The sequence below is a fragment of the Propithecus coquereli genome, unplaced genomic scaffold (genome assembly GCF_000956105.1).
Source record: "Propithecus coquereli isolate 6110/MARCELLA unplaced genomic scaffold, Pcoq_1.0 Scaffold138, whole genome shotgun sequence".
Classification (NCBI taxonomy): domain Eukaryota; kingdom Metazoa; phylum Chordata; class Mammalia; order Primates; family Indriidae; genus Propithecus; species Propithecus coquereli.
Genome location: NW_012138080.1, coordinates 4,439,690 through 4,452,429, shown reverse-complemented (window position 1 = coordinate 4,452,429; position 12,740 = coordinate 4,439,690). Strand labels below are relative to the sequence as shown.

Here is a 12,740-nt window from a genome sequence, read left to right as displayed (position 1 = left end):
ATAGCTGGAATGTAAATCATATAAAATCCCCAAATTTATTTTTATTTCTTTAATGTAAAAACAGTATAATTAACATTAAAGGAAAGCACTTAACTATTTTCATCTTTCAGCCTGGAATTCTTTTAAACTAACAGTTTCATCTTATTCCACTTGAGCAATCAAATCCGTATTTTCTCCCTTTCCATCTCTCTCCCCCACCTGCATCCTGTGAATCAACAAAACGTAAAACCCTAACACCAGCAGGAAACAGAAACTAGCCAAGAGCAGGTGAAAGAGAAACAAAAGGTCTAATTACAGTCCTTGGTGAATAAATGATCTAAATACCTATATTTTACTCTCTGCTCATGTATAGCTTTAGTATTTTATTCTGATAATTTATGTACCAAACTTGTAAGCTACGTCAGTTGGCACCATTTATCTGACAGGAAGCAGGCTCAGGCAGGTTCCTTTGCAACAAAGTAGTTCAGTGTTTCATATAGTTGGGTTGCTAGGAGAGACAATTATGGCCATCCTCATATAAGGAAAACTTGACCACACTTAGATAAATTTGCTATTTCTCAATATTTGAGGTCAAAATCTGTATATTCTACAACTAGAGTTAAGCTTAAGCTAACTATGTTCTATTTGGGTTTTCCCTTTTGCTGGCTAAATCACCATTTAAAATATCTGAAAACTTTGGCTGTAAAATTGGAGAGTTAAGAATTATAAGATAGCCCATCTTATAAAGGCCCATTCCTTTCTGGCACCCTGTTATTTTATAAAAGTATCCACTCATTTCTCAGCTGATCCTAGAAGGATTCCTTCTATAATCTGTCCCTTTCACTGGTCTAGATATTTACTGTGCACTTTAGAAAACAATATTTTCTAACATCTGTTTAGCATTTATTTTCCTTTAATTTCTATTTATATTCTGTTTTCCAAATTTTCACTCAGGTCTAAAAAAAGAAGTTCAATAATTAATAGCTTGACACAATGTCAGCTATTTAAGATTTCAGATACTCAATGTCATCCTTTGCTTTTCACTGTCGTCTTGCATTTGGGGGAGAATAGTTAAACTAAATTTTTAAAATGCTATAATTATTTCGAATCATTATTAAAATAACACTGGGGGAAGAGAGGTTATATAAAGGAGAAAAGAGGCTATGATGCTGGAATTTAGGCCTTTGCTGATAAAAGTGATAAGAACCAGAGCTTCCAAGAAAAGCCAGACCTGAGAATAAGGCCAAATCCTTTAGTCCTTATCAACATGAAACTACTGAAGGCTGGAGTTACTTTCTGACTTGGTTCTGAAAGCTAACTTTTGTCTTAGCTGGACTGTTTCTAAACAGACTGAAGTTGCTTATTGATCAAGCAGGGATAATTTCTATAAGGCCCAATTCAGGCTGAGAATTAATTTTTATTTTGTCCCAAATTTCCTGAAATCAAAGCAAAGTTTTAACCTAGGATCACAGAAGTAGAAAACCTAGTGGGGTCTCAGGGACCCTTATGCCACTTTTTTCCTTTCCTGATCCTTACTCCATGCTTCCATTGTTACCAGGGAGATGTCTTGGTTTAATATAAGTGTCCCTTATAAAAATTTACAAAAACAACTTAGTCCCAGAAAATACCAATTAGGCAAGAAGGAGAGTGATTTATACTTTCTTAGAGGGAATACAAACTGATATATCCTTTCTGGAGAACAATTTGGCAATGTTTATCAAAGTCTTAAAAACCATGTAGTTTACTGCCAGGAATTTATTGAAGGAAAGTCAACTCTTCTCCTAGTTCTAGCTTTCTTTCTGTTATCTCTGTATATTAGGTTGATAAGTCATTAACAGTTCTTCTTAGTATGTTCCTGTACTTTATTTTTTTTAATTTGCTTTTAGGCGGGGACAGAGTCTCACTTGTCGCCCGGGCTAGAGTGCCATGGTGTCAGCCTAGTTCATAGCAACCTCAAACTCCTGGGTTCAAGTGATCCTCCTGCCTCAGCCTCCCAAGTAGCTGGGACTAGAGGCATGTGCCACCAGCCCCGGCTAATTTTTTCTGTTTTTAGAAGAGATAGGGTCTCACTCTTGCTCAGGCTGGTCTTGTACTCCTGACCTCAAGTGATCCTCCCACCTCAGCCTCCCAGAGTGCTAGGATTATTGGCATGAGCCATTGTGCCCAGCCTGTTTATGTACTTTCTTTATAGACTATAGTAAATATATATTCCTTTGATAATCAAAATAAAAAAATCTTCAGTAAATGTAAAACATACCCTGTCGAAAAGAACTTGCATTCAAAAGTGTTTAGTGTTAAATGTGGGGACCACCTTCAGCAACTCATTTTTTGTTTTGTTTTTTAATTCTGGAAAACTCAGTATACATTAACAGTAGTTTTTCCAATGACCTAGGGTTTGGGGATATAATAAAAAAAGGTCATGACCACTTTTGTGGCTATTACTTCCATGAATGACCCAAACAGAGCTTCAAACTACAACAATTATTTCCTCTCCCTCTAGCCCATGGTCTGTTCCTTTAAGCTTCCATAAACTTTCATGGGATATGTGAATCAATACTAGTGTGGTAACTATAGTTCTTCTTTCCAAGGACATCTGGAATCCCATTATCTGATGAGATATTATTTTCCTCCATTTTACAGCAGGAGACGTTATCTAAATTCTCCTAGATTACATAGCAGTAGCCTTGGGAACAGAAAGCAAGTTTTAATAGTTTTTGGTCCAAACCACATGCCTTTCCTGAATCTATTTACAGGACTGTTTCAAGATGTTTTCTGAAAGGTCCACAGGGGCTACATTTAAAACCTTCTGGTCATTGTTTGCTAACTGCTAGGATGGTTTTAATCAGGGAAGAAGCCAATAATTTCAGCTTGGATGTTGGAAGAGTTCCTGAAATGTTTCCGGGTTGATTTAGAAGAAATTGCTTAACAGAAGAGGACTATTCCTGCCCTGAAATAAACTCATTAGCACTGACATACGCTGTAGCCACAGACCAAGAGAACCACATTTTTTGGACATATTACATCCTAAAGGCAACTGCAGTTTCTAAATATTATCAGTATCAGATGATAAAACCTGTTCAACAAGGACCATAGCCTCCATATACTGGTTGACAGCCTTCTCCTTTTGGAATATTCTTGGGTATTTGGTAACTTCTCTACCAGGACCTAGTTTTTATTATACTAGCTCTTCTTAAAGAAATTTTCTGGAAGAGGTTTTATTTGATGACTCACATAAAATTTTCTGAGGTAAAAGAAATCACCTCAGCAGACATTTTCCTCTCTCCACAATTCTGATTTGAGGCAAGCGAAAGGAGTCCCTTTGTTATTAATACAATGCCAGTTTAGTTCTGGGTTCCAGAAAAGCTTGAGTCCCTCAGTAGTTCAAATCAAACCAGACTCCCCAGATTTAGGCGGAACTAATCCAAATGTCTGAATCAGTTCCAGAAGCATCTCAAATTTTACTAGGGTCAGGTATATCCTTTCTAGGTTAGGCAGGCTTCACTATGCCTCAGCTCAGGACACATGGCACTTGGTCAGCCCTGTATCTGCATAACCAAAATGTTTTCTTCCTCCTTTTCTAATTCTTGCATGATTTATCTTGTACAAATCCCTTAACATCTCACCCATAACAAACCACCATGGCAAGGGTTTCTAGAGTTAACCCCACCTACCCCAGTCCTACTGAAACGAAGTCTCTGGGGATAGGGCCCTGGAAGCCTGCCTTTTTTTTTTCCACTTAAATGCTTTATAAGTACCCCTTATAACCTCTGTGCATGCGAAGTCTGAGAACCTCTGCACTAGAACAACTGTTAAGAGTAAATGAAAGGGAGAGAGAAAGAAATCTGAGTAAGCAGAGGGAGACAAGATTGATTTTGAGGATTTAATACCAATGAGGGAAAAAGAATATTTTTTAAAAAGGTCGGTGGGGAGGGATCATCAACACCTTTGTTCCTACAACTCCAGCTCCTTCCTTCATCATCTTCAGTTAGGCTGGCTGCATCAGTGTGCTGATACTTTCTTCTACCTCTGAGAGCTTCTTCAGAATTTGGTTGACCTTGACCTCATCACATTCCAAACACAGAAATTCAGATTCCTGGAAAAGATAAAGAGATGTTTTAGAGGGGACTCCAAGATAGCCAAGGCTCTCCAACTACCATGACCAAGATCCAAAGGCCTATGGTCCCAGCCCAGCAAGCCTGGCTGAGAGCTTAATATCTAAGCGATATTTTACCCAGCAAAGCAAACCACACAATGCCCTAAATGAAACTGCTACTATGCTGGTGTTTCATAAATGATAAAGAGGTATACAAACGTTGGGCGTTCTCATTATGAGGCATGTGAAAAGTTCTTCCCATCTGTTATCTCATTTGATCTTAAAATAATTTTTAAGGTAAGTACTTAAGTATTACTGTTTTATAGATAAGGACCCTGAGGCACAGAGAACTTAATTGGTATCAAAAAAAAAACAAAAAAATCAGAAGCCTGGGCCTGGTGGCTTACACCTGTAATCCTGGCACTTTGGGAGACCAAGCTGGGAGGATCACTTGAGGCCAGCAGTTCAAGACCAGCCTGGGCAACATAGTAAGAGCTCCTCTCTGTAAAAAACAGAAAAAAAAAAAAAAAATAGCTGGACATGGTGGTGTGTTCCTATAGTCCTAGCTACTAGGGAGGATGAGGCAGGAGAATCCCTTGAGCCCAGGAGTTCAAGTTGCCGTGAGCTATGATCACAACACTGCACTCCAGCCTGGGAAACAGAGCAAGACTGTCTCTAAAAAAAAAAAAAAATCAGAAAAAGGCACAGTCAGATTATGAACTCCCAGCTCTGGTTGACTCCAAAGTCCATGCTGTCTCCACAGCACCCTGGAGTATAAAAATGAAAGGAGGATTTTGATTGGCTTTGAGCTAGCCTGGGAATTGGCAAACTCAGATTTAGGGTTAAGCCAGAAATTGTGACAAGTTGCTTAGGAAACATCAGCTAGACAACTGAAAGATAACCAGATCTTAAAATAGCAATAAACATTTCTAAGGTCCTTCCACTTGCTGCAAGCCAACCCTCCCAAGATCTCCTTCAAATATATTCCCTTCAATCACTGTTCCTAGGTTAAGTAGATATCAAAGATTAAGGTCTTTGAAGTGTGGTGGCAGAAATTTCATGTACACTGGATAAACCTTAGGTCTACATTGTCTTGAGAGATAAGAGCAAACTGTATGTATGCAAGAGCGACTACATTCAAGATCCTTAAGAACAATAAGTAATTTTAGAACAACACGAATCTTTAGAAATCATATAATCCAATTGCCTTGTTTTCTAGATAATGAAATTGGGGACTCAGGCATGTTAAATGATATGTTGAATGTCCCTGTGTTTGTTGATGGCAGAGTCACCAGGTCAAAGATTTTTGTCTACATTTTCCTCTCTAAATACTGAAAGGGATCAAAACAGGGCATGCCAAAATATGCCACTTTGGCATATAGATTATTTTGACCTGAAGGCAACTGAGAAGCAACAGATGGAGAAAGAAGTCTTCTTGGAGCTTCCCAAATCTGACTAAAAGCAGAAACTTCTTAAAAATGGGAACTGCTATAAATCCCCTCTCTAGGAGAGTTTTATGGCCATGAAGATGATGGAAAGTTGGTACCAAGATGAGTGGTACAAACAACCCTTCCTAAAATAACCACTATTATCTGCCATTAGTTTCCCATATATTTACCTTCCCACAATTCACCACCCCCAGAGCCCTAACCCTTTGTCCTTTGTCCAGTCGCTTCACCACAATTTGTCTCCCTTTGTTAAAGTGGTATACAAACTTCGAAGTCTAACTGCCTCTTTGGATTTTCACTTTTTTTCTGTGAAGCCCTTGTGCATGCAAAATTAAAAATATTAACATCAATAAAATTTGTAAATTTTTTCTCCTGTAAATCTTTTCTCAGTTTAATGTGCAGGCCTCATACACAAACCTAAGAGAGTGAGGAAAAGTTTTTCCTCCCCTACACTATTATGGTATTTCTCACCCCATTTTCAAAGTGGCAGGTAAAAGAAGACCAACAAACCTCCTCAGGGGAAAGGAGTCATTCTGTTATCAGCTAGAACATTCAGGAGTTGATTTTGAAAAAGTATCTTTACTGCTGCTAAGCTATTGAGCTAATTCTATACTGATGGCACTAAATATCTGCCCCTCCCCACCGCTCCCGCCAGAGAAATAAGTGCAGAGGAAAAGAAGGGGCTGAAAGTCTTCCAAAGAGAGGGAAGGCAATTTTTCCTGCCTGCAGGAACCCTGTCCTTAAACATGTATTTGGATAGAGAGGAGTGTAGTCTCATATACGAACTTGGAAACTCTGCCAAGTTTCCGTTTAGTCCAAAGCAAAAATCAAGTTTAAACAAAGAAAGAATATTAATAATGGAAGCTCCCTGTGTTCAAACTGTAGGAAGGGTTATCTCCTTTTGGAAAGAAAAGCAAATTTATGGCACATTAGGAAGTTAAGTTGGCAAAATTAAAAACAGTCTCAGATTTGAAAGCTCCTGTTCTCCATTTAGTTTCACTGAGACCTTTACCTTGACTTTAAAACACTTTACAATCTGCCTTGGAAACAATGGTCTGGAAAGTAGTAATTGTCAGTATCTAACATATATATTCAGGAAATTGGCAAAAAAGATGAAGTAACCCATGTTTCACCTCAGTGAAAGGCAGTTATGGTCATAAATCATCTGGTTTTCTATTTATATGTAAAGAGATTACCAAGTATAATATTCACAGATATAGGAATAATTGAGTATGGCATATTAATAAATAGCCAGGATCTTTGACTAAGGGATCAATAGTTTGTTGTAGGTTTCAGTATTCAATATTTGGTTGGACCTATAAGTATGAATGAAGCTCAGTTTGTTTTTAAGGAAAGCCAAATACTAGTGAGAAATACAGGCTACATAAAGAGAGTCCAAAGTTAAAGACAGATTTTCCCTCCACTCCTAACCTTCACCTTTCTTCTCTCAAAACAATGCACACTAACAGCCTTTGAAGGACACATTTTAATATAACCACATATGACTCTTGAAGAAATCGTTTACCTAAAACTGTATTATCAAGGCCTAGTTTCATGTAGTTATGCTATCAAAATATTTTATAAGTAATTCAAAAGCCTTTAAACTGTGGCTTAACATAGAGGGCTTTCTTCAAATTTTTCACTTGGCTGGGGTACCCTATAGAAAGTACATCTAATGCACTTGAAAATGTATTTAGAAATGCAGGTGATGCTTATCAAGCCAGAGGTAGAAAATACAAGAGCAATCTGAAACACTTGATATTTTTTTCAAAGTCGTCTTTCCTTATCTAGGCCTCTCCTTAACTGGTAATAATAATAAAAGATGACAACACTAAAATTCCTGTATTTAAGTATCCGAGTCAAGAGTTAAAACTTGCTTCTTTTCAGTAAAGGATGCAACATGGGGTAGAGTCATGAAGTGGCTAGCAGATAAATACACAAGCACATCACTATCAAGAACATGTATTTTGTGATCATGGGAATACACCAGTGTATTAAACTCAAGAGTTTAAATAACCATCCCAATTTGTTATACAATAGAAAGCAAAGGCAAAATATTCATATTTTTGTGTCTCCAAGTGTAAAAGCTAGAAAGTCATAAAATCCCACGAAGAGACTCTTGAGAGGCTACCAACAAAAAAACCAAGCCAGCATTAACAACTTCTAGAAAAGGCCAACTCACATGTTCCTAAGCAATTCCTTTCCCAGGTAACCACTCTACAGTCCTCAGCAAACTTGTATTTGTCAAGCCTAAACCCTTAATGCTTTACCTTAAACTCATTTCTTATCAGGGTCAGAGAGTATAACTGATTATTAATCTATAGAATAATTGAAGAAATGTTTGGTTTTATCCATCTACACATTAAATAACCTCTTTGTGCATAATGTCCATTCATGTGACTCCTTATCTAGGCCTATAAGCATATCCTGAGCAATTCTTCTGTAATGCTACAGTGAAAAAATGCTAAAAATAGAAAATAAAAGACTTACGACTTATTAAATACTTAAGTGGAACTATTTAGCATAAATTCAACATAAAATAAAAAATCCTATAATCTATTTTCTGTACTATATTATTTCTCATGCAAAATTATCATAATAAATTTTTTTTTTTTTTTTCTGAGACAGAGTCTCACTGTGTTGCCCGGACTTGAGTGCCGTGGCGTCATCCTAGCTCACAGCAACCTCAAACTCCTGGGCTCAAGCGATCCTTCTGCCTCAGCCTCCCAAGTAGCTGGGACTATAGGCATGCGCCACCATGCCCGGCTAATTTTTTCTATGTATTTTTAGTTGTCCAATTAATTTCTTTCTATTTTCAGTAGAGACGGGGTCTTGCTCTTGCTCAGGCTGGTTTCGAACTCCTGAGCTTAAACAATCCGCCCGCCTCGGCCTCCCAGAGAGCTAGGATTACAGGCGTGAGCCACTGCGCCCGGCCATCATAATAAATTTATCCCCCAATTTATATTGATCTAAATTTAGCATTAAATACAATCGTTGGCTCTCACGTGTTACGCTTTCTTTTAAAAACGATAAAGTTGCCAGATGGAGGGTGAGAGTGGGAAGGGTCCCTTAGGATGCCACTAACCAATACTGATGCAAAAAAGCCACATAAAGTGGGCACATTTCATAAGGCTTATTCCCCAAATTTTTCTTTTGATTTCATTTGTTGACACAAAGGGACTCTTTACTGAGCACAAACTTTGGCCATAATGCCTGTCTTCTGTTTAGGCTGTCCTTTCATAAAGTTAAAATAACCTTCTGACCTGTAGCTCTCCATCTCTGTGTCTTCTGTGTTTAAAGATGAGAGAGAGAGAGAGAGAGAATATGTGGCAGAGATCAAAACTGGCAATGGCTTCTTGAAGAGCAATTATATAATAAATAAGGTACCCAGCAGCTCCAAACATCACTCACCAGAGAAATTCAGAGCATCTCCGTAAGTATTATTAACCTGTGTTCACCACTCATTCCCTCGCTTCCTGTGTCTTTCTCACAATTATCACTGCTACTGTTCCTTAACTACTTCAGGAGACCTTGAATCCCAGAAATAGCTTCTTTGTAGCAAAAGATCATCCAAGTTCCTTCCCAAGGAACCATTTATCCAAAATTAAAATTTTATAGTTCTCTGAAAATGGTGCTGATTATTCTCCATTTGCCCTTTTATATCCATTCTCTACCCTTCTCTGCCTTGTTCCAATGAGGCTGTTCTCTAAAGGCTGTGTCATTGCCTTGTTCTCTAGCTTACAGTTGGGTTTAGGCAAGAGGAGAGAGAGGTTATGATATTATTCCCCAACCTCTAACTCCTCCTCTGATATTTCCAATATTTCCTATGTAGGGGTACCATTTCTTCGTTTCCTACTTTATTTACTGGTCTCAATCACTACTTCTTCTGGTTCACATAACCAACAGTACACATACAAAGCTGAGTCTCTTAAGACTGTCAAAGTACAGAATCATCAAATACAAACTCCAAAGATAAGCAGAGCAAAGATTTTCATCATGCCTAAGGTGGTAGGAAGCCTGCCTTCCAAGTAATAAGTAACAGGATGAGCCGGAACCAATATTTTATTTTTTCTATTATCATTTGATATTGAAATCTTGTATGATAGCACTTTGATACTAGAAGGATGTAGGAAGGAATGAATGAAGGAAGGGAGGGAGGAAGGGAGGCAGGCAGGTGGAGGAGGAAGAACATGAACAACGATGATGAAGATGAGATTTCATAAAGAATTTGCACCAAAGGTCCTTGATAACAGAAACATGGCTTCATCTTTATAACCTGTTCTTATACCCTATATCTAAAGCAATGGATAGCTTATGCTGTATCTTAAAACAATACTTTACAAAAAGAAAACTTGTGATTTATAATCTTTTTTCTTTAGCCTTCAACAAGGTTTTTAAGCAACAAATATCACTACCAATGGTCCTTACTGAGGCCATTTTTTATCCCCAGGTGTCTCATTTCATTTCTCTCTTTCTCTTTTTTTTTTTTTAGCTCCATGAGTATGCTTACCCATCTCATTTCAAATACAACTGCCAACAAGTCCAAAACCTACTATGTAAAGAGCATGCCAACCCAATTTTCCAAAAGGGGGTGGGGAATCACACAAAAAAATCACTGTACATCACAAAGCAGGTCATCCTACTGAGGCTGAAAAAGAACTGAAATCAGACTCTTTTGGAGCTCTAAGACTGCAACTTAGTGACTGAGCAATTAAATTAAAATGACTCACCGCCAAACTCAATAGGTATCCACATCGTGCTAAGAGCTACATGGGGCTAAGACAGGATCTCCAAACAGGATTCACTCCGATACATGAACATAGCAGTCTCAGCACATTCTAGGTGCTTTCACAGCCCGAGAAGCTTCTAGAGGAAGTGTTTATCCATATCCTCACAATCTCCAAGAACAGGGCTGAGTATTACCAGTGCAGTTAAAAGCATTAATCATCCACTGGACAATTACTGATTTTTCTGAAGATGTCATTTAGGCGTTTCAAAGGACTTTTCTGAGGACAACCTAATAACAGGAGTTAGAATGCTTAAAAAATTAAAAAGCCCCCACTCCTATAAATTCTTATATTTAAAAATAAACTTTATAGGAAACATGAATTTTTAAGCAGTTTTCTGGAAACTCAAGGGAGAAAGACACATTGGGTATCTAAGAAATTTCAGATCTACCACTGATGTAAGTTACTGCTAAACAAATCTAAGGCACCCAAATTCAATTCCAAGTAACACACATAGGTTTAATATAAAATGGCAACAATGTAAAATAAAACACGATCTTAATTATTCAGAGACCTAATATCTGGTTCTCTGCTGCTTCTCTTCTTCTTCCTTTATTGGCCCATCCTTTAGATATTTCCACACAGTGGAAAAAGGAAGTGAATTTAAATTGGTTAATCTGACCGTATCACAGCAGCTCTGGTGCTCTGCAAAAGGTTTTACAGAAAAGGAGATTAGAGCTATCGAGAGAGGAACTTTAACTGTGACTTTGCACAACTACTTTTGAAAATCCTTCCCTAAGGTGCAATTTAAGCCAGAAATATCTTCTTATTCCCAAATATTTCCCATGTTCTGTGACAACGACTACTGCCCTCAGGTGAGATTATGTCTTTAAAACATAAATACCCCCAGAAGAGATAATACAAAAAGTCATTAACACCTTACTATTATTGAAAAATCAGATTTATTTTCTCCCAGGAAGAATGAACTGAGTAGCCTGCATTAAAGCATTAAGATGGACTGAAGGTGGGGGTGTAGGGCCTACCTAGGGCACAAGACATAAAAGCACCAAAGGCAAATCCCTCTCCTTACTTTATAACCCCTATCAGACACAGACACAGATGCAGAGGTGAAATATTTTCAGTTAATCAGATCCCATGACCTATAGCCTCCATGTCTTTCTTTCTTCCTTTTTGTTGAGATGAGGTCTCCCTATGTTGCTCAGGCTGGTCTCAAACTCCCTGGCTTAAGCCATCCTCCCACCTCAGCCTCCTGAGTAGCTCGGATTACAGGCATGAGCTACTGTGCCCAGCTTCCATGCCCTTCTAATCACTCAATCCCAAAGCTGTTAGTCATCAGGAAAACCTAAGGAACCTCACAAAAGGGGCACGGGCAAGATAATCTCAATAAAAACCAAAGGCTGAATTTACACACACACACACACACACACACACACACACACACACGTAGACGCACATGTGTGCACCCCCTCCTGCTGCTGTGCTTTCATTTTTACCTGCATGCTCAGAGCCTGTGAGCTAACAAAGCAATGAGATTCCAAGAACACTGTCCACTCAAAATTGTTTTAATTTCTAAGAAGAGAGAAAGTGGGAATATGCCAAGAACAGGACCCTGAGATTCTTCTTTTGGTTTAAGATTCCTTGGCTGGAAAAAAGCTAGAGCCATAATTTAGAAGAAAATTAGATATGCCTTTCTTGCCAATGTATGGTCAAAAGGAACATGTATTTTGGCCCAGGCAACCCTGATTTGTTTCTGAAAGGGAGAAAGTAGTTTAAGGATGAATGGTTCTTTCATTGGCTAAATTACGTACTACTAAACCAAGATTATCATTATTCTTTTTCCCCTAGAGATTTCAAAACAGCCTGACATACATTCTGCTCGCCATTACAGGTCAATGGATAATGAAAGCTAAAGGTACCATCAATCTTCATTTCACTACTAGAAAAAACAAAAGAAACCTAGAGACTTGCCCCAATTATGTGAAGCCCAGAATTCCCAGCTCTTTGATTCAAACTATACCCACCACCCCCAACACCCACATCTGACTTTTGCATTTGGACAGTTTCAAACCCAACTAGTTGTGAACTAAAAATAAAATCCTAAACCATCTGCTAACTGAATGGACTCCTCTCGGCCACAGGGGCCCCAGAAATATCTTAAAACTGAGTTCCCAGCCCTGACAGGATGGTAGGTATCTAAAGCACAATTACAAATGCATGGTGGTTCCCTTCATAGATATTCATGACTCCTCCCATAGCTTGTTGAATATGTATATTTGACCACCTCAATATATAATAAAATCTTATTTCTTCTGTCTGCCCTTTGAAGTACATGTGCCCGGCTTCTGGCCGGGGCCAGGGCTCGGCTTCTCAACCTGTTGGGATGGCCTCCCAGCAAGTTGCTACCCATTATGAGAAATAAAGCTCTTCTTTTTCCAAAGTATAAACCTCATTATTAAATTTTTTTTAGTTGCC

At 38.3% G+C, this 12,740-nt stretch overlaps 1 protein-coding gene across 2 annotated transcripts in view; it reads right to left on the bottom strand.

The window, feature by feature from the left end:
* Positions 1-3,831: 3,831 nt before the first annotated feature.
* COMMD1 (copper metabolism (Murr1) domain containing 1) overlaps positions 3,832-12,740 on the bottom strand; it is a 169,963-nt gene continuing 161,054 nt past the window's right edge. Inside the window, exon 3 of one of the 2 annotated variants that reach the window (XM_012639197.1) lies at positions 3,832-4,072. In XM_012639197.1, coding sequence (XP_012494651.1) covers positions 3,965-4,072 — 108 coding nt within the window. In that variant the 3' untranslated portion in view covers positions 3,832-3,964. The remainder of the gene's footprint in view (positions 4,073-12,740) is intronic. The other variant, XM_012639198.1, reaches the window with a different exon arrangement.